At 36.0% G+C, this 23,329-nt stretch overlaps 3 protein-coding genes across 4 annotated transcripts; all 3 read left to right on the top strand.

Moving 5' to 3' along the window:
• The first annotated feature begins 1,674 nt into the window (after positions 1-1,674).
• On the top strand, positions 1,675-12,864 carry LOC109152346 (protein ENHANCED DOWNY MILDEW 2-like). Of its 2 annotated transcripts, XM_019299986.1 has the most exons (19): positions 1,675-2,211; positions 2,322-2,418; positions 2,934-2,981; positions 3,077-3,213; positions 4,115-4,211; positions 4,326-4,427; positions 4,981-5,228; positions 5,339-5,428; positions 5,497-5,970; positions 6,119-6,266; positions 6,379-6,480; positions 6,598-6,690; positions 6,804-6,845; positions 7,012-7,122; positions 7,412-7,483; positions 7,705-7,811; positions 7,882-7,945; positions 8,034-8,515; positions 12,845-12,864. In XM_019299986.1, exons 1-18 carry the CDS (start codon positions 1,799-1,801, stop codon positions 8,496-8,498), a joined length of 2,910 nt encoding a protein of 969 aa, XP_019155531.1. In that variant the 5' UTR covers positions 1,675-1,798; the 3' UTR covers positions 8,499-8,515; positions 12,845-12,864. The 2 variants fall into 2 exon arrangements, with proteins under 2 accessions (XP_019155531.1, XP_019155530.1); XM_019299985.1 differs by lacking the exon at positions 12,845-12,864 and having other exon boundaries at positions 8,034-8,644.
• LOC109152348 (pentatricopeptide repeat-containing protein At4g14170-like) lies at positions 9,616-12,440 on the top strand. The gene has a single exon (XM_019299987.1). The coding sequence runs from the start codon at positions 9,655-9,657 to the stop codon at positions 12,088-12,090; it is 2,436 nt and encodes an 811-aa protein (XP_019155532.1). The 5' UTR covers positions 9,616-9,654; the 3' UTR covers positions 12,091-12,440.
• Positions 12,865-14,125: 1,261 nt separating the features above from the next.
• On the top strand, positions 14,126-18,628 carry LOC109152342 (2,3-bisphosphoglycerate-independent phosphoglycerate mutase). Its single transcript, XM_019299978.1, has 9 exons — positions 14,126-14,452; positions 14,649-14,776; positions 15,275-15,425; positions 15,571-15,774; positions 15,988-16,412; positions 16,808-17,000; positions 17,097-17,192; positions 17,711-17,866; positions 18,160-18,628. Exons 1-9 carry the CDS (start codon positions 14,291-14,293, stop codon positions 18,322-18,324), a joined length of 1,680 nt encoding a protein of 559 aa, XP_019155523.1. The 5' UTR covers positions 14,126-14,290; the 3' UTR covers positions 18,325-18,628.
• The last annotated feature ends 4,701 nt before the right edge of the window (positions 18,629-23,329 follow it).

Here is a 23,329-nt window from a genome sequence, read left to right as displayed (position 1 = left end):
TTTTTTTTTTTTTTTTTTTGTGGGACCTAAAAAAAATGAATTTTATTGTTGATATTGCTATAATAAAATATATTGAGATTTTTTGTGGGTCCTGCAAGAGAAAAAAAAAAAAAAAAAAGAAAGAAGTCAATCTAATGCGTGTTGCGTGCACTAACAATATCGCTAGGTAGGAGTGAGTAACTGATTAAGGATCTGCTAAATCTAATCGAATACGTGAAATCCACCAAATCGACTTCCATCCCATCCGCATATATCCACATAAAGTTGATGGGATGCAAATTCATTTAATGAAAATTCGTCACTATCGGATTGTATGCGAATCTGAGAGTCTGAGACATGACATAGGGTTTTAGGTTCTCACATTTCTCAATTATTGTTTTCTAGTTTAATTTCCGCCTTCTTCATTCTTCAAGTTTGATTTCTTCTTCCTGGCGTTATAATTACAAGTTCAACATTGCGATAAATATGAATGAAGAACCAAACAAAACAACGTAATTGAATTAAAAAAAAAAAATCGATTGTCCCATCAAGCGCCAAACCTATTGTCTTTAAGAGCCAAACTTATTTAATACGGAGTATACTTTATAAACTTAAAATTCGTCATCCGATCTAATCCACCAAATCCGCTATTAGTGGATCAGATCGACACCTCTAGCGGATGTGGATGTGGATGAAAATTTTTTGATCTATATTTAGCGAATTGAATGTGGATTCACCTGAAATCCGCTCCAATCCACTTCATGTACGTTTATCCTTATTTATTGTTTTTTTTTTTCTCTTTCCCTTGGATCTTAAAAAAAGTAAAAATAAATTTGTTTGTAAAGATTGTTACAATAACGGAAATTATTATGTGGACTCGGGTCCATATTGTGTTCACAGTTTACATACTAACTGTTCATAATTTATATTTTAAAAGTTCATAATTTGTATACTACAAACAACAGTGTTAATTATTAACATATATGTAATTAATTATTTTGTACAAATATTAAGATTTGATAACCCTATATTGTATTTACAAATTTCATTCTACAATTACTCAATTCCAATACTAAAAATATACAATTTATGCATCATTTAGAACTAGAATCTACATTAGGAGGAGAATACGGGCTCATATTATAACAACTCTTATAATAAAATAATACACCGGGTCCAAACTAAGTAAAAAGCGACAAAAGCCCAAATGTGAAAACTGAAAATCTCATTTTTTTCCCACGTTAGTACGTTACTGTCGTCGACCCGAAAATGGCGAACTATAAAACAAAACAAACAAAAAAAGGAAATGAAAAGAAAAATCACTGCCTGAACAGTGAACACTGAACACTGTCTTTCCCTTCTCAGCGGACTTGCATTTATTTACTTTCTGCAGCAAATTCAAAGTCCATTTCTCCTAAAAAACTTCATCCATCTAGGGATGAGCATGGTAAGAAGCAGCTTTGTGTTTGTTTGTGCGTTTGAGTGCGAGTGTGTATATGTACGTAAGTTTGTGTTTTCAAAAATGATCTTACTTATTCTCCGTTCCTGAAGTTGAGATTTCTAAGTTTTTGATTGATCAAGTGATCGTTTAAGGTGCTTTTCTGTGTTTTTCATGCTTTTTTTGGTTGTTTTTTTTCTTATTCTGGAAATTTTACTCTTAGAACATGGACAAATAGCTGTAGATTGGTTTTTATGTGATTTTATAGAAGTGTAGAGTTGTAGTTTTTGGTTTTCACGTGTGTGGGTTTAACCATTTTGGTGCCGATGCTGTGTGGGTAGGTGATACAATTTAGGTAATTTTCTAAGGAATTTATTGATCATGGCTTCATCTGACGAGGAGGGTGAAATTGTGCCTGAATGCATAATAGATTACTATTTTGTGGACTGCAATGATCAACCGGTTTCATTTGTTCTTTTGCCTCTTGGATGGGATGGGAGTGAGGTTTCCATGCCATCAAGCGCCTATCTATTTGTACGTGGGACTGCAGATGATGGGTTTCAGAAAGTGTACAAGAAAGCTGTGGCATGGAAGTTCAGGCTCTGTTTTCTCGAGCCCGTAATTTATGTGCTACTTCCCAGAGACAATACCTGGGTTAAGCTGTTGAAACCTAGGAAGAGTTATCAGGAGATCATCAAACCAGTCTTGACTGTTGTCCACTGCCTCCAGTTTGTGAAATTTAACCCTCAGCAATCTCGAGAAGCCGTGTGGAAACACATTGTGAAAACCTTGAGGTGCGGATGCAATTGTAACTTACATATCCTAATTTAACTCTATGTGTGTGTGTGTGTGTGTTTACTTATACTTTTTTGTTGGTGCTAACTGAATTGTCAATTCTATTTAGTGCATGTGAGGTTCTACCTTGTGAAGATGATCTGTTCAAACACATATCAATACTCAGAGACACAGCACTGAGGGATAAAGATATATCAAAATCTGAGGTATTGTCGCATTTTACTTCACTACCATTATGATAACGTAAGTGTCAACTTTGCTTTATGCTTCGTAAATTGATGAGCAGTATTTACTTAATCTTCACAGAGAGAAATTGATTTTCTACTATCATGTCTCACATATTTGGTTGCTAGATTTGAATGGGTGTTAATTTGTCCCTACTATTACCAGCAGTCATATTTTTGGTAGTGCATTAAGCAACTGCAGCTGTCATCATCCCCTTGAACCTTATATGCCTACCTGCAATCATAGTCATATTTGTATATAGGGAAAAGGAAATAACTCAAGAGAGTTAAGGTGTACTTGTATCCTTATCTCTGTGCCACTTATAAGTTATTTGCTGTGGAATATAAGTTATGTTCTGATAGAATTCTGTCTTTAGTAATTTCAAGTCCTTCAGTTGCTTACTGTTATCTTTCCTAGGTGAGTTGTCCTGCTTGTGCTTCTATGCATATATATTTACATACTCTAGTAACCGAATATTAACAACATTGTGGAACAGTACTTGGCTGGATTTCTTTCAGAGACATCTACGGAAAGTGCTTATGAGGTTAGTGCTTGAAGTTTGAAAGGCAATTTTATGGAGCAGTTTATTTCTCCCTTTTGGTCCTGCTTTTAACTTGTAATTGTCAAAAATGCTTTTAGTCAAGGGTAAACCAAGCAAATAAGAGACACAAATTTATTGTTGACGAGGATGATGATGACAGTGGTGGTGGTGATGAGGGTGATGGAATCTTTGATCATGTTTGTGCCCTTTGTGATAATGGGGGTGAACTTTTGTGGTATGCACATAATTTCCATTCCTTTGTGTGTGTGTGTGTGTGTGTGTGTGTCTATTTAAAGTAGTTACCATAAAAAAAAAAAAGGCAAGCTGCAACTCAAAGTGGTTCTTTACTTCTTTCTAGTTTGATATTTTTCTTTATGTTCTTGTAACATAGCAACATACTGATGGGTTTGAAAACCCAAGGCACTTTCTAATTCCAAAGATAAACTCCATCTTGACTTGTATTTAGAAGGTGGGGGCTTTGTAGGAAGCTATAGACTCTTGATTTTGACATTTAAATGAAGACCTTGTGATGGTGGCAGTGTGACCTGACCCCTTCCTGCTTTTAAATAATTTGAAAGAAATGTGAACTAGGATTTGAAGGATTAACTCCACTTTAAAGAACTGAAAAGGGCTCAAGTATATTAGATTATTAGGAAAGAGTGAATCCTAACGTCTTTGGGTCAAAGAAAAGAAAATGCCAGGAAGAATGGTAACCTCTCTTTTTTAAGGGACCTTTAGCTTGCAGAAGATGCATCCATTTTGCGCAAAGCTTTCTATTTGTAGCTCAAGCACCATGCTACCAAGGCAAAGTAAAATTGTACTGATTTTAAGGACTTATTTTCCACTTATCTTACCCTCTGCGCTTTTAATCAACTTCATTTACTCCTTTATCACTTGCTGCAAGCTTATCAGAGACAATTGTTAAGAGTCTCACATTGATAAAATAAGAGAGAACATATGGGTTTATAAGGCCATGGGTTAGACTAGCTAATTGGTTAGATTCAATCTTTTAGTGTGGTTTGGCCCATGTTCATTATAGCCCCAATAAGCTTGTTGGACTTTTGCATTGCTCTGATTGTTAATCCTTCTAAGTTTATTTTTCTTTTTATTTATTATCTATTTTACATGTTTTGCAGTTGTGAAGGGAGATGCATACGATCCTTCCATCCAACTATAGAATCTGGTGCCGATTCCCTTTGTGAATCTCTTGGCTATACTAGTAACCGTGTAGAAGTAAAAACTATTTCTATGGATCCTTGTGTCTTAAACTTTGTTTCTATCCTCTTTTTTGGGGTTAATCCTTGTCTCTCAAGATTTTAAAATTTTTTCCTGCTGATTGTTAAACAGGCAATTCAAACATTTATCTGCAAAAATTGTCAACATGGACTACATCAATGCTTTGCATGTGGTTTATTGGGCTTTTCTGACAGCTCTTCTGGGGCAGCTGAGGTTTGAAAAATTTTCCAATCTGCGTAAAAATTTGGTTGAGTATAAGTGAAGTTGAGTGTAATTGTTTTCGTTTAGTCAAAACATTTGCTCTTTAATTTGGCCACTACTTCCATGTTGTATACTTGGTTATTGGGGAAATGTTTCCTTTAGTCCCTAGATTCACATGCAAGTATGCAACTGCCTTAAGGTTTTGATTTAGTAACGTACAATAATTGAGTAAACTAACGAATTTGATAAAGAGGACCATGTATATCCTTCTTGGTGAACCTCATTTTTTTTTCTTTATTCTTGGAGAACCAAACATAATTATCAGCTCACAACTTTGAGACAATACTTGAATTTCACAATAATAATACAGTGCAAATGAACTTGAAGATATAAACTCGGCACAGTTAAGTTAATTGCATTGTTGTGAAACTTATGCATATAACTTGTTCTCTAAAACGTGGAATTGATATCTTTACAAGTTTGCATTGCCTCTTACATATATATAAGGTGATTTCTTCAACTGTAACTTGTATTTGCCACTCAATATGGTTATATTATATTATAGGTCTTTCCTTGTGTCTCTGCAACTTGTGGTCATTTCTTTCATCCAAAGTGTATCTCAAGGCTGGTCTATCCATCTGATGAAATACAAGCCATAAAACTTGAAAAGGAAATTGCCAATGGAGAACAATTTACGTGCCCTGCTCATAAATGTTTTATATGCAATCAAGTAGAAGATAAAAAGGTCAATGAGTTGCAATTTGCAGTTTGTAGACGCTGCCCGAAGGCATATCATAGGAAATGTCTGCCAAGGTTGTTCTTCTTTCTTTTTTCCTCATATACGCTAGTAGTTTAATGTGATTCTTTACTACTTGGAAATAATTCTCCGACTTTACAGTTAATGTTATTAAATGACTTCTCAGGAGTATTACTTTTGAGAATAATTTCGAGCAAAATATCCAGCAAAGGGCATGGGATGGACTTTTGCCTGGTCGTATCTTGATATATTGCATGTAAGTTAGGTTGTTTCATTACTCTTTCATGGATCTTGCTATTTTTTAATGCTGTCGCCTCTTAATAGGAAACACAAGATGATTCCTGAAATTGGGACTCCAAGAAGAGATCATATCTTATTTCCTTTTGAAGCTCGAAAGGATAAGCAGGCTTCGGGTCAACTGTCAAGCAAAGAGACTGTGCTCTCTCAAAGGAGAACTAAGGTGTTTGGAGCTATGAGAGAAATGGTGGAAGGTGAAGGGGACAAATCTTTCCAGAGGTTTCCTGGTGATTCAATTAAAGAAGAGGGGAAACCACTCAAAGTAGCTTCAACACTGAAAATGAGTCAAACTGTGAAGACTGTAAATGGCAACTACATGTGCATCCCAAAAGAAACATATAAGCCTCCAAATGTGGAGAAAAGAAAGTTCAAAGAACCAGTAAATATCAGGTTGGTCTCTAAGGGGCAAAACATTAGCCAGACACGTAATGTGGTGAAAAGAGTAATCGTGGTGAAGGAGGACAACAGTGAATGGCCTTCACGGGATGAGACAGAGAAGAGGTAGTGAACTTTCCTTGTCATATTCCTGAAGCAATATCCCTTTGATTCAAATATATTCATTTTTTTTTTCTTGTCACTGCAAATCTCCTTTGAAGTTCAACTGTTTCTCTTTGTTCTTTTCCTTTGAATACAATATTTGGCTTTGCAGTATACGTGCTCTCGTAGAAAGCGTCGATTCTTCTTTTGATAAGCATAAATTCATGATGGAGCATAAAAAGAACAGCATTCATACATTTTCCTCAAAATTCGATGATGTCAAGACCATTACTGAAGCTAAGGTGGAGCGTGCTGTGAAGGTATGATTATCAGTTTTACATAAAGTTGGACAGAGATTATTTCTGTTTTTTTCTGTGGATTCCAGTTTATAATGTCTATCCTTTTTCCTTTTTGGTCCCTCAATATTCTCAGGCTGTTCAAGCAGCCTTGAAGAAATTAGATGAAGGGCACAGTATTGAGGATGCGAAAGCTATCTGTGAACCTGAGGTTCTCAAAAATATTTTCAAATGGAAGGTATATACTTAAAATACATGAACCTATTTGCAATTTGAGTTCAGATGGAAGTTTTGATGGTGTCTGATGAGAAACAGAATAATTACTGTAGAATGTATCTCTTTTCTTACACTGCAGAAGAACCTAGGTTCCTATCTCGCCCCTTTTCTCAATGGCATGCGGTATACATCTTTTGGTCGCCACTTCACAAAACTTGACAAATTAAGAGAGGTAGATTTTCTTATGGTTCAGAAGTGATTTATGCTGGTCGTCCTTATATCTTTACTGAGTTTGGTGTCTGTACAAATAGCATGTTGACCCATGGTTAATTTCTGAATTTGCAGATTGTTAATAGGCTCCGTTGGTATGTACAAGATGGAGACATGGTAAAGTTCCACACACTTTATCCTTTTCTGAATGTTTGATTATTTTTCAGCAACTTCTATTAAAACCTGCCTCCATTTTCTCTAATCTACTGAAATGCAAGTATTAAAGGTGTAGTGCCTACAATGATCATATGACGTTTCCTTAAACAAAATGCTCCTTAAACAGGTTGTCGACTTTTGCTGTGGGTCAAATGATTTCAGCTGCCTGATGAAAGAGGAGCTTCAAAAAATGGGGAAAACCTGTGAATTCAAAAATTATGATCTCATACAACCCAAGGTGAAATATTTTTATTTTGCTCTAAGATTTTTTGAAGTTACTACGCAATGCATGATAATAGTTAGACTGAATCCATCCAATCAGCTAGTCTAAGTCATGGCCTTATAAACCCATATGTTCTCTCTTATTTTATCAATGTTGGACTCTTAACAGTTCTCCATGGTACTAAGTACTATTGGAAACTATTTCAATATTACACGAATGCCACCACATTTTATATTGTTATTCCTATATTCGAAGTCTTTGCAGGTATACATGTGCTAAGGCTTCATTATATGTTTTTCCTCAGAATGATTTCAATTTTGAGAAGAGGAATTGGTTGAGTGTTGCAGTAGGAGAATTACCTGAAGGATCTAAACTGGTAAGCACCATATAGTTGTTTCCTTTATTATGGTAATAGATTAAAAAACAATAGTACTTTTAGTTCCTCAATGTTTGTGGCATTTCTATTTATAGTCCTCAACTATCATTTTTTCCACTATTAATCTCCGATTTTGAATTTCTTAACACTTTTTAGTCCTTCATGTGAGTTTTATGAGAGTGATATTTTGAACGGTTTAAATTTTACTTTATTTTCAACAGATCATGGGGCTGAATCCACCTTTTGCCCATGCCTACGAATTTCTCAGAAAGGCTCTTACATTCAAACCAAAGGTTCTCATTGTCACTGTCCCTAAGGACACAACAAGGTGAACATTTATACATCTTAGATATCAAGTGGTTTTCCTGCTTACTATTTAATCTGTTTTCTGCTACCAGACTTGATGGAAGACAAGATGGCTATGATATAGTTTGGGAAGATCATAAAATACTGGCTGGGAAGGTCAGCTAGCAATAATATGGTTTTACATTTTTTATTGTGTTAGCATAAAAACAAAACTTAAAAAGTATTTGATCTGTTATTCTATCAGTCCTTTTACCTGCCTGGATCAGTGGATGTGAATGACCAGCAGATGGAGCAATGGAACATAACAGCACCACCATTATATTTATGGAGCCGCCCTGATTGGACAGCCAAACACAAGGCGGTGGCTCTCGAGCACGGCCATATCATCACAGAGCAGGAGCAACACCCAAAAGAAGCAGGAGAACACAGCGGTTGCAGAAAGGGAATCACAAACTATTTACCGGAAGAACCTCAGGACTGCTATCCCAAAATTTCCAATGTTTTGAGTGGATATGGTGATATAAACACCATGCTGGATGATATTGCAGAGGGATCTGATGACAATGAACATGGAAAAACGTGGGCATTTGATTGTCATATGCAGGAAGGAGGCTTGACAAATTATGAAGATGTTAATGAAGCCGAGGATATGTGTGTGGACATGGAGCTGTCTATGCCAGACTCCCCATTTAGTATGCTAAAGAAATGAATTAAGTTCAGCTGTTCTTGTGTTTATTACTGGTTTTAATTAGTCTTGTTGTGCCATATTAATATTGTTACATACATGCTAAAACATTGCTTGTACTTTGTAAAGATATTTCTCCTTAAACTTATAGTATGACAGATTAGAATGTATGATTTGAATTGGCAAAAAATTGAGCTCGTGATCTTTTGATTAGAAATCATGTTTTATCTACCTAGATACTCCTTGTAGGTAATATATACTCTGAATTACTGTTATTATTATTAACGGTCTAAACAAAAATCTTTGTATATATGCTAGTATTGATCCGTCTTAGCTACTCTTTCATAGCTACTCTTTCATGGCAATCTCGAAAGTTGACTCTTCGAATTATTGGCTAGGTATTTATAGCCATTTTCTCTCTTCAATAAATGGTGAAGATTTACTTGATTTTATGACATCTATTATTATAGCTCTAGAATCCTCCCTAATTTTCTATACAAACTTAAGGATTCTACAAGATTATAGAATATTTTATGTCTCTACTCTACTTCCTCGTGCTGTGCTATATATGTATATGCTTTTAGAAAATTATACCAACTATGAGAAAAAGAAAAAAATAATCCGTAAGAACAACCCTAATAAAGAGGTTGTGCACAAGTTTTAAGGAAAAAATGGTAAGGTGGAGGAGAGAAGAGAGATGAGAGAGAGAGAGAGAGAGGGGAGAGTTCCTCATGCAAGAATGAAGATTTTGTCATAAATGTGAGTCCTATCTTTTTTTTTTTTTCGGACCACACCACACAGATACTGTCAGCGCATTAATAGTCTTTTTTGTTTTTTTTGTTTTTGTTTTTGTTTTTTTTTGTTTCATGTTTCCTATAACTGTCATTATTTTTGCTTTGTTTTTTTTTCTTATTTTCTTTTCCTTCTCTCTCCCTCATCTCTATCCTACATGGCTTCTTAATTTTTGTGCAAAAAATCAATCTATTGAGGATGCTCCAATAATAAATAATATTTCCCTGATCAAATTTTTATGTGGAGGTTTGTGTAAATAATGAAAACAAAAGGGGTCTTTAGAGAAATTGCCCCGACATATTAAATTCAAGCTTTCCCTCCAAAATCCAGGCATTTCTTCTGCTTCTGTTTCTCTGATTCTATTACTCTGTAATTCTGTATTTTTTGTATGTATATCTTCCACCGCTGCCATGCTCGCCTATCTCGTTTCGCTTCTTCACTCTCTTGCCGAAGCCCTCTACACATTCTCCCACAGTATCAATGGTCTCACCGGCCGGACATTCTCTCCGTCTGCGCCTCGGCGCAGTCTCTCCGGCAAATCCAACAAACCCACGCTCAGGCCGTCCTCCATGGCGTCCTTCCGTCCAGCGTATCCGTATGCGCTGCGCTCATTCTCCGGTACGCTCTGTTTGAGTCGAGCTCGGAAACCGTCCAGGCCCTCTTCTCCCGGAGCGTCGCTTTTGCTCTCTCACCGTTTCTCTACAACACCCTCATTCGAGCTCAGGGGATGCTAGGGATTTATGATCACAATGGGTTTATGGTGTATAATGAGATGCTGAGGAGTGGTGTTATGCCGGATGATCATACTTTCCCTTTTGTGCTTAAGCTTTGCTCGGACTTTTTGGAGGTCCGGAAAGGACTGGAGGCTCATGGAACGTTGCTGAAGGTGGGATTCGATTCAGATGTGTACGTGAATAATACTCTGTTGACGTTCTATGGGAACTGTGGTGATTTGTTGGCTGCAGAAAAAGTGTTCGGTGAAATGCCGGAGAAGGATTTGGTGTCTTGGAACTCGATTCTTCGGGCATTTTCAGACAATAGTTGTTGCTTTGATGCGATTAGAGTGTTCAGAGATATGCTTTTTTGGTCTGAGGTTAAGCCAAATGCAGTTAGCGTGGTGAGCACACTGCCAGTTTGTGCAGCACTTGAGTATGGGAAGATGAGTAGTGGGATTCATTGTTATGTTTTGAAAGTAGGTTTAGATAGTCAACTCAGTATTGGGAATGCATTAATTGATGCTTATGGTAAGTGCAGAAAGGTTGAAGCCTCGAAACAAGTCTTTGATGAGATGATTGAGAGGAATGATGTCTCATGGAATGCAAGTATTGTCATTTTGGGTTACAATGGGTGTTATGAACAGGCCTTGTCTAGTTTCAGGTTGATGATTGAGACAGTGGATTTTAATGCAACTACAATTTCAAGCGTGCTACCAATCTTGGCTGAACTTGGTTACTTTTGCAAGGGGAGGGAAGTTCATGGTTTATGTGTGAGAATGGGTTTGGATAGAGATGTCTTTGTTTCGAATTCTTTGATTGATATGTATTCTAAATCAGGGCGTTCAACTGAAGCATCGAATGTATTTTATAATATGAACATGAGGAATGCCATATCGTGGAATGCAATGATTGCAAACTTTGCACAAAATTCCCTGGAGTTGGAAGCTATAGGCCTTGTCAGGAAAATGCAAGCTCAAGGTGAAAATCTGACCTCTGTTACTTTCACTAATGTTCTCCCTGCATGTGCAAGGCTGGGATGTGTTCGCCCTGGGAAGGAGATTCATGCAAAGTCACTCCGGAGTGGGTTTGCCTCGGATTTATTTGTCTCAAATGCTTTGATTGATATGTATGCAAAATGTAGCTGTCTAGATCTGGCTCAAAATGTATTTGAAATTTCCCTTAGAGATGAGGTATCTTACAATATACTGATTGTTGGTTATTCTCTGACTGATGATTGGCAAGAGTCTCTTGCTCTATTTTCAGAAATGGGCCGGCTGGGAATGGAACATGACACTGTTTCATTTGTAGGGGCTCTCTCTGCATGTTCTAATGTTTCTGCAATCAAGCAAGGAAAGGAGATCCATGGTTATGCAGTTAGAAGATTGTTTCATTCCCATCAATTTGTCTCGAACTCGCTTTTAGATTTGTACACCAAGTGTGGACGGATTGATGTTTCTAGGAAGATCTTTGATCGAATGCAATGCAGGGATGTGGCATCTTGGAATACTATGATATTGGGGTATGGAATGCTTGGTGAACTGCAAACTGCTATTAATTTCTTTGAAGCCATGAAAGATGACGGGGTTGAATATGATTCAGTTTCCTTTATTGCTGTCTTATCAGCTTGTAGTCATGGAGGGCTAATCGAAAAGGGACGGAGATATTTTGATGACATGTTTGCTCACAATATTAAGCCAACACAGACACACTACGCTTGCATGGTGGATCTTCTTGGTCGCAATGGGCTTGTAGATGAAGCCGTTCATCTTGTTCAAAGTCTACCAATTGAAGCAGATGCCAATATTTGGGGTGCACTACTTGGAGCATGTCGGCTCCATGGAAAGGTGGAACTGGGTTGTTGGGCTGCTGAACGCTTACTTAAATTGAAGCCGAAGCACTCTGGGTACTATGCACTGCTTTCCAACATGTATGCCGAAGCTGGGAGGTGGAAGGAGGCAGATAGGGTTAGAGAATTGATGAAAATGAAAGGAGTAAAGAAGATGCCTGGATGCAGTTGGGTTCAGATGCGAGACGGGGTATATGCTTTTATTGTTGGGGAAAGATTTGAACAATTGGACTCGTACTCATGGCTCGAGGAATCTGATTAATTAAAGCATGTTCTCTCTGAGCATTCAGATTTGAATTTGCTTTTGCTCATGGAAGTATCAGCTCAGAAATCCCACAGATTTGTTTAATATCAAGTCACCGAGAACCACATTCTGGTTTTGTCTTCAGATGCCAATTAACAGCATGACTTAGAAGATGCTTTCAAGGGAAGCTGAATGCTATATACTCTTGATAGGTTTATCTTGAAGCTCTTGCTTGAAATTCTCTTTCAGTGCAGGAACAAAGGACTGGACTAGTGGAGTAATGAAGTTCATGGCTGCAACAGGACTGAAGTTGTGGTTCGTTGCATGGCTTATCATTAAAAAAAATGGACATGAGGAATGCCATATACTCGTGTCTCGTGGTAAGATACAGTTCTTATATTTTGCAGTTTGTTTCTGTATGGAATCTGAACTGATCTCCTAATAGTAGTATAATAGTATTATTTTTCCAGGGGCCTGGAAAATGCAAGTTAAGAATGTCAAGTCAAATGCATCAAAGAAAAGAAGGGTCATAAACCCTCTTTTCAACCTCAAAAGTCTTAGAAACACAACCAGAAACACAGAACCTTCTTTCAATTTATTTATAGTTTCTAGAATCAGGTGATCTAAATCCACATGCCAAGCAAAGCTTTATTGAAGACTACCCCTAGATTGATAGGGCAGACTGGATCTTTAGTTCATGGTTTGAGTCCTAGTGCTAGATTTGTTTGGGAGTAATTTCTTGAAATATGTTTGTTGGTTTTGAAGTATAGGGAGTTTGTTCTTGTGTTTTTAGATTACTTGATTTGAGGCTTGGGTTACATTTGGATTGTGTTAAATTGAGTTAGAATATGTAGTTTAATAAGTTTTAACTCCAAATTTAAAGTTCTATCATTGCGCTTCTGTTCCGACTTCCGAAGATTAGTGGAGAAGGTAAATCACGGGATGTGTCTCAATTGACTTACTGTTTTCAAATACTTGTACATTGCAATTGCTAGTGAAATAAAATTTAGGAACTTATTTTGAATTGGTTAACCAGTTGACTGGAAATCAAAATATGCCGTTTAATTTAATTAGGTTAGGTAGTTGGAGAAATTCTTTATTTTTCTAGAGGAAGGAAAATTGAGAATGCATTTACAAAGAATTGAAGTAAAATCAATTTCTTATATACTTTTTAGGGGGCGTTTGGTTCAGGTCATCTCAGATTACCTAGGTAATCTGAGTCAGGTAATGTTATATTACCTTGTTTGGTTCAAGATATGAGATTACCTGAAAGCTGATGTGGCGGTAATGTTTCAAGGTAATGTGATTACCCCCGTTTTTTTAGGTAATCTTAGATTACCTTGAATTATTCCAACTTTACCCTTGTTAACTAATCTTTAAATAATAATAATAATAATAATAATAATAATAATAATAATAAAATTAATATATGTTTATATAATCAAATATACATGTGTGTATATTTATATATTTAGCTTCTTTTTTTTTTAATATTTAAGCATCAATATACATTCATACATATAAATATAAATAAATACACACACTTATACTCCATAATATATATATTATTGAGGACATTATTGTAAATTAATCTATATAACTTAAAATATAATCCTTAACCAAACATGGTAATATTATATTACACAATCTAAACCAAACACATAAGGTAATCTTACATTCCCAAAATTCCACATTACCTTACTGGAGGTAATCTATTACCTGGAGTGAATAATAAGTCTTGAAAATCTTTTTTTTTTTTTTAAATAATCTTGAAAAGAGTATTCTAAATTTCCAATTCTAAATTAATATAAATTTAATATAATTGTCAAATTCATATATGCATGTGAGTTGTGACGATATTTCAAATTTTTTTTTCATTCTAAAAAAAAAGAAGAAAAATGCTAACTCCAGACTGATCGATCCTCGTGTTCGCCGAATCGCCGCCGATTTGGAAGTTGGAAAATCACACGTGGCTCTCTAACTGTATTGTACCTAAAAACTAACACCCCATACCTCACGTGACTTCTCCAACCTAACCCCGCCCTTTTCTTCTCACTTCCCATTTCGTTCTCCTCTCCATTTCTCTCTCCCTCTCTCTCTCTCTCTGTATATATATATTTGGAGCTTTAAGATCTGATGATTTGAAGTTGTTGGTTTTCGTATCTGGGTCATTGAATTAGTTGCAACATTAAGTATTTCGAAAGAGAAGATCTGAGATATGGCTAGCGCTGGGGATTCATGGAAATTGAACGACCACCCTAAGCTTCCCAAGGGGAAGACGTTGGCACTGGTGGTTCTGGATGGATGGGGCGAGGCAGGTGCCAATGAGTACAACGCCATCCATGTCGCCGAGACTCCCACCATGGATTCTCTCAAAAAGGTTTGCGATCATCTCTTTGGAATTGATTTGATTACGTTGTTGAGATTGTAAGCTAGATTGTGGTTAATATCATAGGCCTACCAAATGGGACCTTTATAGATTTGTTGAATGGTTGTGATTATTGTGATGAATGTTTTTGTTTATTAATGTGTGATTGATTTAAAAGTATTCATGGATTGTTGTGTGGTCTTTGAAGGGTGCTCCGGATAGGTGGAGGTTGGTGAAGGCACATGGTAATGCGGTGGGGCTTCCAACAGAGGACGATATGGGCAACAGCGAGGTCGGACACAATGCACTTGGTGCTGGGAGGATCTTTGCCCAAGGGTCTGTTCTTCTCTTTTATCTTACACTGATGTGTATGGTTTATGCAAAACTAAATGGCATTTGGAAAATCTGAAGCAAAATTTGAATCTTTGACCTGTTTTTATGCAAAACTAAATGGCAATGGTCAGTATAATTAGTATTGTAAATTGTAAATATGAAATTTGTAATTGGGCTTGTTATACTGTTGACTGATATTCCTGAATTTTATGGGCTTCAATTAGTTGTTCCATCCTGTGAAGTGTGAAATGGAAAATTGGTTTTACATTTTTCTAGTATTAAGTTTTTTCATATGAACTTATGCTACTTTTCGTCTTTTCTATTTCTCTAAAAACGTCTTTTATACAATTTCTATTAGGCCAATTCCTGTCTTTTCACTGCTTAGCCTGAAATTTGATTTTTTATGAACCAGTGGATGGTTGTCGAAAGTATCCTCCCAATTTCCATTTAAGTTCATAAGTTCTCCAAAGTTACTTAACTGGTATTTGTATTTTTGTATAGTGCAAAGCTTGTTGACCTAGCCCTTGCCTCTGGTAAAATCTATGATGGAGATGGTTTCAATTACATTAAGGAAAGTTTCGCAACTGCAACTTTGCACCTGATTGGACTATTGAGTGATGGAGGTGTCCACTCCAGACTTGACCAATTGCAGGTGTGTCCATTAGTTCTAAATTGTATTGTGATAATGGTGTACTTTGTACTGATTTTACATGTGTGGATGGCCTATTTTGTTTTTACTTTTCGAAGTTCCTTTTGAACATGATAAAATAATTACTGTCTACTACTTTTTATTGCAGTTGTTGCTGAAAGGTGCAGCTGAACGTGGTGCCAAAAAAATTCGCGTCCATGCCCTCACAGATGGACGTGATGTCTTGGATGGTTCAAGTGTAGGCTTTATGGAAACCCTTGAAAATGATCTTGCAAACCTACGTGCAAAAGGTGTTGATGCCCAGGTTGCTTCTGGAGGAGGCCGCATGTATGTCACAATGGATCGATATGAGGTAAAGCATAATTATACTTCAGGATTTTCTCTCATGAAATTTTCCTAAATCAGTCTGATTACCATTTTGCTGTCACAATAGTATCTCCTTTTTCTCTGGTTTCTACTGTTTGCTTGGGAGTTGGGAGTGCAAATTTTGAGTGTTAAGTAAAATTATTCCTGTTCACAGTTATAAAGAACTTGTACTGAATAATAATTCCTCCATGTTCTCCAGAATGATTGGGATGTTGTCAAGCGAGGTTGGGATGCCCAAGTGCTAGGTGAAGCTCCAAACAAGTTTAGGAATCCTGTTGAAGCAGTCAAGAAGCTGAGGGAGGCTCCTAATGCTAATGATCAGTACTTGCCTCCATTCGTTATTGTTGATGAGAATGGAAAGTCTGTTGGGCCTATTGTAGATGGTGATGCTGTAGTTACTCTCAACTTCCGAGCGGACCGTATGGTTATGCTTGCTAAGGCTCTCGAGTATGAGAACTTTGATAAATTTGATCGTGTCCGATTCCCCAAAATCCGTTATGCTGGTATGCTGCAATATGATGGGGAGTTGAAGCTCCCGAGTCGCTACCTTGTTTCTCCTCCTGAAATTGACAGAACTTCAGGAGAATATCTAGTTCGCAACGGTATCCGAACTTTTGCCTGCAGGTTAGTTATGTTTGATTTACATAGTCCATCTCATTTATTTATGTACTTGTTAGCATTGATTCATCAAGTATAAGTCACCTTTCTTTTTTACATCTTGGTATTAATCCTATTAGTTTGAGAAATCATGAAGTGGCCTATGCTTCTAATTTGCATTGAAAAATATATTTTTTCCATCAATTCTCCTTATGTGTATACAAAATTGGGGAAAATCCATTTAAAGAGTTGCTTTGTAAATTGTAATGAGAAATCATTATTGAATATAAACCATATTCTTCTTTTATCAATGTCTCTTATTTTGTTTGCTTTTTAATTTTGATTTTCATAATATAGCTTGTAGACTTCTCTCATCTAACGAGTTTTGACCTAATTTCTTACACCTTTCATTTCCATTACAGTGAGACTGTTAAATTTGGTCATGTCACCTTTTTCTGGAATGGAAATCGCTCTGGGTATTTTAATGCTGATTTGGAAGAGTATGTTGAAATTCCAAGTGACATTGGTATTACATTCAATGTCAAGCCAAAGATGAAGGCTGTAGAGATTGCCGAAAAAGCTAGGGATGCTATTCTTAGCCGCAAGTTTGATCAGGTAATTGATTTGGCATCCATGACTGCTATAGATATAATAACCAAGTAGAGAAGTTAACATTTATAACTGACTTATAGAGTGGACAATCTCTTTCAGGTACGTGTTAACCTACCAAATAGTGACATGGTGGGGCATACCGGTGACATCAAGGCAACAATTGAAAGTTGCAAGGCTGCTGATCAAGCTGTCAAGGTAACTGCTCTAAGGTTTCACATGTGTTTCCTTTGGTTTCTATAATCAATTTGATTTGAGATCTCATATATCACTAATGCTTTTGCTTGCATACCACATTAGAAGTTTGGTGCATCTGAAGTGAACCTTAGGAGGAAAACTTTCTACATATGTGTGTGTGTGTGTTCAGGTGAGAACCTACGTTAAAGTGTGAACCTGAGAACCTGTGCACACCCTTGATATTGCATCATCCAACGGCCCAAAACATGGTGCATGGATAAAGTCAACCCAAGACGTGCACAACGTGTGTGCATTGTGTTATAGATGACATACACCTTCCACTAATATAGATAAAGAGCCCAGATTGGTTCTCAGGTTCACATGTTAATATAGGTTCTCATATCATATGAACCTAAATCTATATATATATGGTCATTTCTTATTTGACACAGATGTCTATAAGGTTTTTACACAAATTGTCGCATTTACTGGCTAAAAGATATTTTTATCTGCTCATGGTTTCAAGCTGTTATTTGCAGATGATCCTAGATGCTATTGAGCAAGTAGGCGGAATTTACGTAGTTACTGCAGATCATGGAAATGCAGAAGACATGGTTAAGAGAAACAAGAAGGGGGAGCCTCTTCTTGATAAGAGCGGAAACATTCAGATCCTTACTTCTCACACTTGTGAACCTGTAAGTAATACTCAATCATACCTTACAAAAAGTGGTAGCTGTTTACATAATTTCTAATGTTTGTTGACTCGGTTGGTACTGCATTTGGTTATTGTGTTGCAATTGGTTACACTGAACCTTTAACCAACCTTCAAGTCTAAACCTGAGATTTCAAAGTTGAGTTTCGAAATTTGAACAATGAACACACTACCAATGAACACACATTGATTGTGAAATGAGACTCTTGAATTTAGCAAATGCCATTTGTGGAATTGCTTGTTCTCTTATTAGCTTAGTGACCTGAATTATTTCAGGTACCTTTTGCAATTGGTGGTCCGGGATTGGCACCCGGTGCAAGATTCCGCAAAGATGTCCCAACTGGTGGGCTTGCCAACGTTGCTGCAACCGTTATGAATCTGCACGGGTTTGAAGCGCCAAACGATTATGAACCCACATTGATCGAGGTCGCGGACAACTAAAAATGGTAGAGATATTTAATCCTAAAATTTTGGTATTTAGTCACATGATGAGAGAATTCTACACTTACCAGTGTTAAATAAGAAATTTTGAGCAGACTTTTATCACAGTTGGTTTTCCACATTTGGCTGTGTTGTAGGATGTAGTTGATGAATGGAATGATCCAATGCTTTGTCATAACCTGTGCTTGTTATACCCTTCTTTGAGAATAAGAACAATTCCAAAAGTTTTGAAGCTTTCTTTTCAGGTTTTGGTTAGTATTACAATGAGGATTTTTACCCCAATGTATGGTATATTGGCATGTTACCTGTGTTATGGTTCAAGAATAAATAAGGGTGCTTTCACAACCCAAGTGATTTTTTATTGAAGTAATAGAGTTTATTCGTTGCTCAAGCTAGTATGATAATATTAAAGTCTAGCCCAAGTATTCAGTTGAGTTATCGTTATTTACATCCTTTCCATATGCTTTGTTAGGCCCCGGCCGGGGCGTGAGAGCCAAAAAAAAAAAAAAAAATGAGACTAATTTTTATTTTTTTGAAAGAAAATAAAGAGACTACTGGGCTAGTAAAAATCATGTTTGGATTCAACCAGACTTCAAATAAGTTACTTAGAGCAATGACATCAATGATTTTTTAAGAGTTTTTGTGGGATCATAGTTTATGTGGAGGAAAGAAAAGAAAAGAGAGAGAAAGAGTTTCTTATGCAAATGCAAGTTTTTTGTGGGACTCACGAAGAGATACTATTGGAATGCCTAAATACATTTTTTTTTCAAACAACTTGTTTTTCCTTTCAAGTTGTTGATGATGCTCTTAATCAGTTTGACAAATTTTTATAGAAAGGGACAAACTCAAAATCGAATTTACAAACAATGAATAATTAAGAGACAGAAATTCAAGACATTGCGGTCTAGTAGTACGAATTGACTCTCCCAAATGAAAAGGGTGGTCTAGTAGTTCGAATTGACTCTCCCAAATGAAAAGTCACGCGTTTGAGTCCTAGTAGGGTTCTCTTTGTGTTTTAATAGGTTGAGAAAGCGCATATTAACATATACTACATTGTAATCAATAGTACTCCAAAAAAAAAAAATAATAATAATAATAATAATAAAGAAGAAGATAGATGGGTTAAGTCTCCTCTTCTTAGAATTGGTTGGCCCATTTACTACCATAGTTTGGTCTGAATCATTATTCTATGTATCGTAGTTTACACAGTTGTGTGGACCACAAATACATTGTTTTTTATATTAGTAAATAATGTATTTTTAATATATTAAAAATATATTTTTTAATTCATAAAAAAATACATTATTTTATATATTATCAAATAGTGTACGTACATAAATAATGCACTTTTAATATATTAAAAATGGTACTCTTTCACTTTTTACTTCTTAACGTGACAGAGAATAATATACTATTTTCATCATGTGGATCTCAAGAAAAGTCTACGTCAAAAATTTGAGAATGAAGTAAAACTTGGGAGTCCATATAATAATTTTTCTTTTTTTGTCCACAACCCTACCCATTCGACATTGATTTCTTTTTTTAATGAAGACAAGTAGTTTTAATTTATAAAATAATCTATTTATTATTATTTTAAATATTCAATGAAAAATAATAATTATTTTTTTAAGAGTTCTAATTTTGTATTTTTTTAAAATTTTATAATTTTATTTATATAGTTAATAGTTAATTAATTATATTAAAAATAGGGAAAATGACACTTTTTCTCCCTGAGTTATATACCTATAGCATTTTTTCCCCCTAAATTATTGAAGTGGCTGTTTTTCCCCCTGAAATGTTAAATGGACATATTTACCCTTAAACTAAATATTTAATTTATTTTTTTCTCCAACAAATTATGACCATAATTTGGTTCAAACTAAACAAACATTATAGCAACCAAACCGAAATATTCCAATTACAATTTAGAATCGAAATTCGATATTTAGAGTTTATTAAAATCGTGAACCGGAACGGACGGTTCATGTTCCGAACTGAAAAAATAAAATACATTTATTGTTGAATTTAGACTATTTTAAAATAAAAAATAAAATTTTAAAATAAAGACGGTTCAAAACCGCGAATTAGATCCGGAACTGCCGGTTCACGGTTCAAGATTCAATTTTTTTGATACATAATTTTAATAAATTGACATTTAAATATTGGGTTCTAGATCTGAATTATAACCGTAAACTATTAATTCGACTGCTTTAGTATCCGGTTCAATTCAAATCGAACCGTGGTCATCCCTACGTATACGCAATAATTTGTTGGAGTAGTAAAATAAATAAAATGTTTACTTTAAAGGTATAAATGTCAATTTAATATATTAGGGGGGGGGGGGGAAACACCACTTTTAGAATAATTGAGGGGACTAATGTGCTTACCTAAATAATTGAAGAGGAAAAAGTGCTATAAGTATATGACTCAGGGGTAAAAAGTGCCATTTTCCCTTAAAAATATATGTCAATTATTTAATTTTAAAATTGTATATAGAAATTATAATAATAAAAATTGAAAAAAAAAAAAAAAACTAAATACAAAATAAAAAATTGCTTAAGCAATTATACATACCACATCTGGTCCTTAGACTATCAAAATTTTTTAATTAAGTGCATAACTATATAATTTATTTCATATTTGATCATGTTGTCTAATTTTTAGAAGTGTTCATTCTGTAAGAACCAAATGCAGTGCTTTCTTTTCGGTAATTGTTAGCTGAGAAATTTAAAAACAAGATCAGATGTGATACAAATTATATAGTCATGTAGTTAATTAAAAAAATGTGATATACATGTATAATAGTCTATTGGAACAATAATGGAAATTTCTCTTGTAACAATAGATAAATGAGGCAATGAGGAGGCAGCAGCCTATTTGGGAGTTCCAGCGGTGCAATGGAGAGCGCAAGCTTTCCCGCCGTTTAGAAGACAGGAGGATTGGTCCGACAAGTTTTCACAAAGTGGCCTCATTTTCTCAAACGCGCATTTCTGCCAGCATTTGTTTATGGGATGGGTGTGAGACGAGATCGCCGGAATTTCTTTATCCACCATCAAGCTCGCCGCCACCTGCTTCAGCTGGTTATCGCTCATATTCTCCATTTCCTCCGCCGCCCACTTCGGACGGAAACTCTTCGTCTTCTCCGCCTTGTCTTGCTCCGGCGACGACGCCGTCAACGACGACGGCGCCGGACACGACTGCATCATGTGCTTCTCCTCCTCCGCTGACGGCGGCGATTTGATTTCCTCCGTCGACGACTTGATTTGCTCCGTCGACGTCGACAGCTTCACGTTGTTCTCCGCCGCCATCTTGTTTTGCTCCGCCCACTTTTCGAACTTCGACGACGACGATAACGGCGGCAAATTGATTTGCTCCGTCGACATCGACAGCTTCTCCGTCATCTTCTTTTGCTCCGCCCATATGTCGAACTTCGACGACGACCCCTCCATCGCCGGTGCGCACGCTATTAGGGTTGCGACGATCGTGACTAGCTGCAGCGACATTATTGCGGTGAAGTTATACTTAGCCATTATAATTACATACAGGTATGGATGATGAGAGAAAAGTATATATATATTTATATATATATATATATATATATATATATAACAAACGAGCCCTCCTGGATTGTGAAATATATAGTAGCAAAATATGGTCCCCTCACATACTCTCTTGCATCATTTTAGGGATAATTGGAGATAGTCTTGGACATTATATGGATGAGCAAATTTTATGTTTTATTACATGTATATATAGTTTAGATGATAAAGAATAGGTCATCATTATAATTTGGCCTTCACATAATACTCCTTACAAAAAAAGGCTAACAATTTAATTTGTATTGTTTGTGGCAAGAGATGTGGAGCAGCAAAATCCCGCTTAGGTACCGATTAATCGGGGCCTAGGCGCTAGGCATTGGTCGGTTGCCTAAGGTATCACCATAATCGGTGGTCTAGGCGGCTGACTAGGCCGCCTAAGTGCCGTCTAGGCCGATTAGGCGACCGACTAGGCCGCCTAAATGTCGTCTAGGCCTCCTAAGCACCGACCAATTAACTATTGTTCCATTCTTTTTTAAGTGAGTTATTTCACTCAAAACAACATCGTTTTGAGCGAAATAATCCTAAATTGTTCAAACTCTAGATTTTTTTAGTTTAATATTTAATATTTTAGTATTAACTATTAAAATATTAAACAATTTATAATTATCAAGTCTTAAAAAGTTAAACAAAATTTTTAAAATAAAAAATACACGGATGACTAGGCGCCGATTAGGCGATTAATCTCCGCCTAGGCGCTCCCCAAGCGCCCAATGTGTGCCTAGCGATTTTTTCAACCATAACATGGAGGCTATTTATATTTTACCCTTCAAAAAAATTTAATTTGTATTGGTATGGTTTGGCTACTATTAATGGCGGCACAACGTAACTATGTGGACCATGGTTCAAAACGACAGTCGTTGAATTTTATGTGTTAGAATAATGTACTTTATGTGTTGATGTGTTAGAATAATTAAACTTATGGGGTAAGATAATGTGCTTTATGAGTTATAAAAATGTAAGTTGCAGGGGATCGGCGCGAAACGACGTCACCTTTTTGAACTATGATCACGCAATAACTATTGTATTAATGGCTACTTGTATTAGTATGGTTTGATTACGGTTGGAAATTGTTCATTCAAGTGTTGTTTGATTACAATACTCTTGCATCATATTAGGGGTAGTTGGAAATAGTCTTGGCATTATATGGATGAGTACATTTTTTGTATGGTTTGGCTACCGTTGACAATTGTTCATAATCATATATGTGTTGTTTAGATACAATTTCTATAGTTTGATTGTCTTTACTTTTTGTTTAGTTTACCTCTTGTGTTGTAAACATATTAAGAACTTTGGGATAGAATACTTGAGTTTTTTTTTTTGAATAAAAGTCAAACTCTATAAGTATAGTTCGAATCAAATCCAAATTAGTCTAGTAATGGTGAGGATATCATATTGCCATATGCATA

This window comes from Ipomoea nil, unplaced genomic scaffold (assembly GCF_001879475.1).
Source record: "Ipomoea nil cultivar Tokyo-kokei standard unplaced genomic scaffold, Asagao_1.1 scaffold2403, whole genome shotgun sequence".
NCBI classification, from domain to species: Eukaryota; Viridiplantae; Streptophyta; class Magnoliopsida; order Solanales; family Convolvulaceae; genus Ipomoea; species Ipomoea nil.
The sequence above is the reverse complement of the archived record's forward strand: the minus strand, read 5'-3'. Positions and strand labels throughout refer to the sequence as shown.

Excerpts from the sequence above, each read along its gene's own strand:
- LOC109152346 (XM_019299986.1), top strand. The coding sequence starts at position 1,799 with ATGGCTTCATCTGACGAGGAGGGTGAAATTGTGCCTGAATGCATAATA. Across the intron at positions 5,429-5,496 it reads CGTATCTTGATATATTGCAT|GAAACACAAGATGATTCCTG; the intron begins GTAAGTTAGGTT and ends GCCTCTTAATAG. Across the intron at positions 6,267-6,378 it reads AGGTGGAGCGTGCTGTGAAG|GCTGTTCAAGCAGCCTTGAA; the intron begins GTATGATTATCA and ends CAATATTCTCAG.
- LOC109152348 (XM_019299987.1), top strand. The coding sequence starts at position 9,655 with ATGTATATCTTCCACCGCTGCCATGCTCGCCTATCTCGTTTCGCTTCT.
- LOC109152342 (XM_019299978.1), top strand. The coding sequence starts at position 14,291 with ATGGCTAGCGCTGGGGATTCATGGAAATTGAACGACCACCCTAAGCTT. Across the intron at positions 15,775-15,987 it reads TCACAATGGATCGATATGAG|AATGATTGGGATGTTGTCAA; the intron begins GTAAAGCATAAT and ends CATGTTCTCCAG. Across the intron at positions 17,001-17,096 it reads TTAGCCGCAAGTTTGATCAG|GTACGTGTTAACCTACCAAA; the intron begins GTAATTGATTTG and ends AATCTCTTTCAG.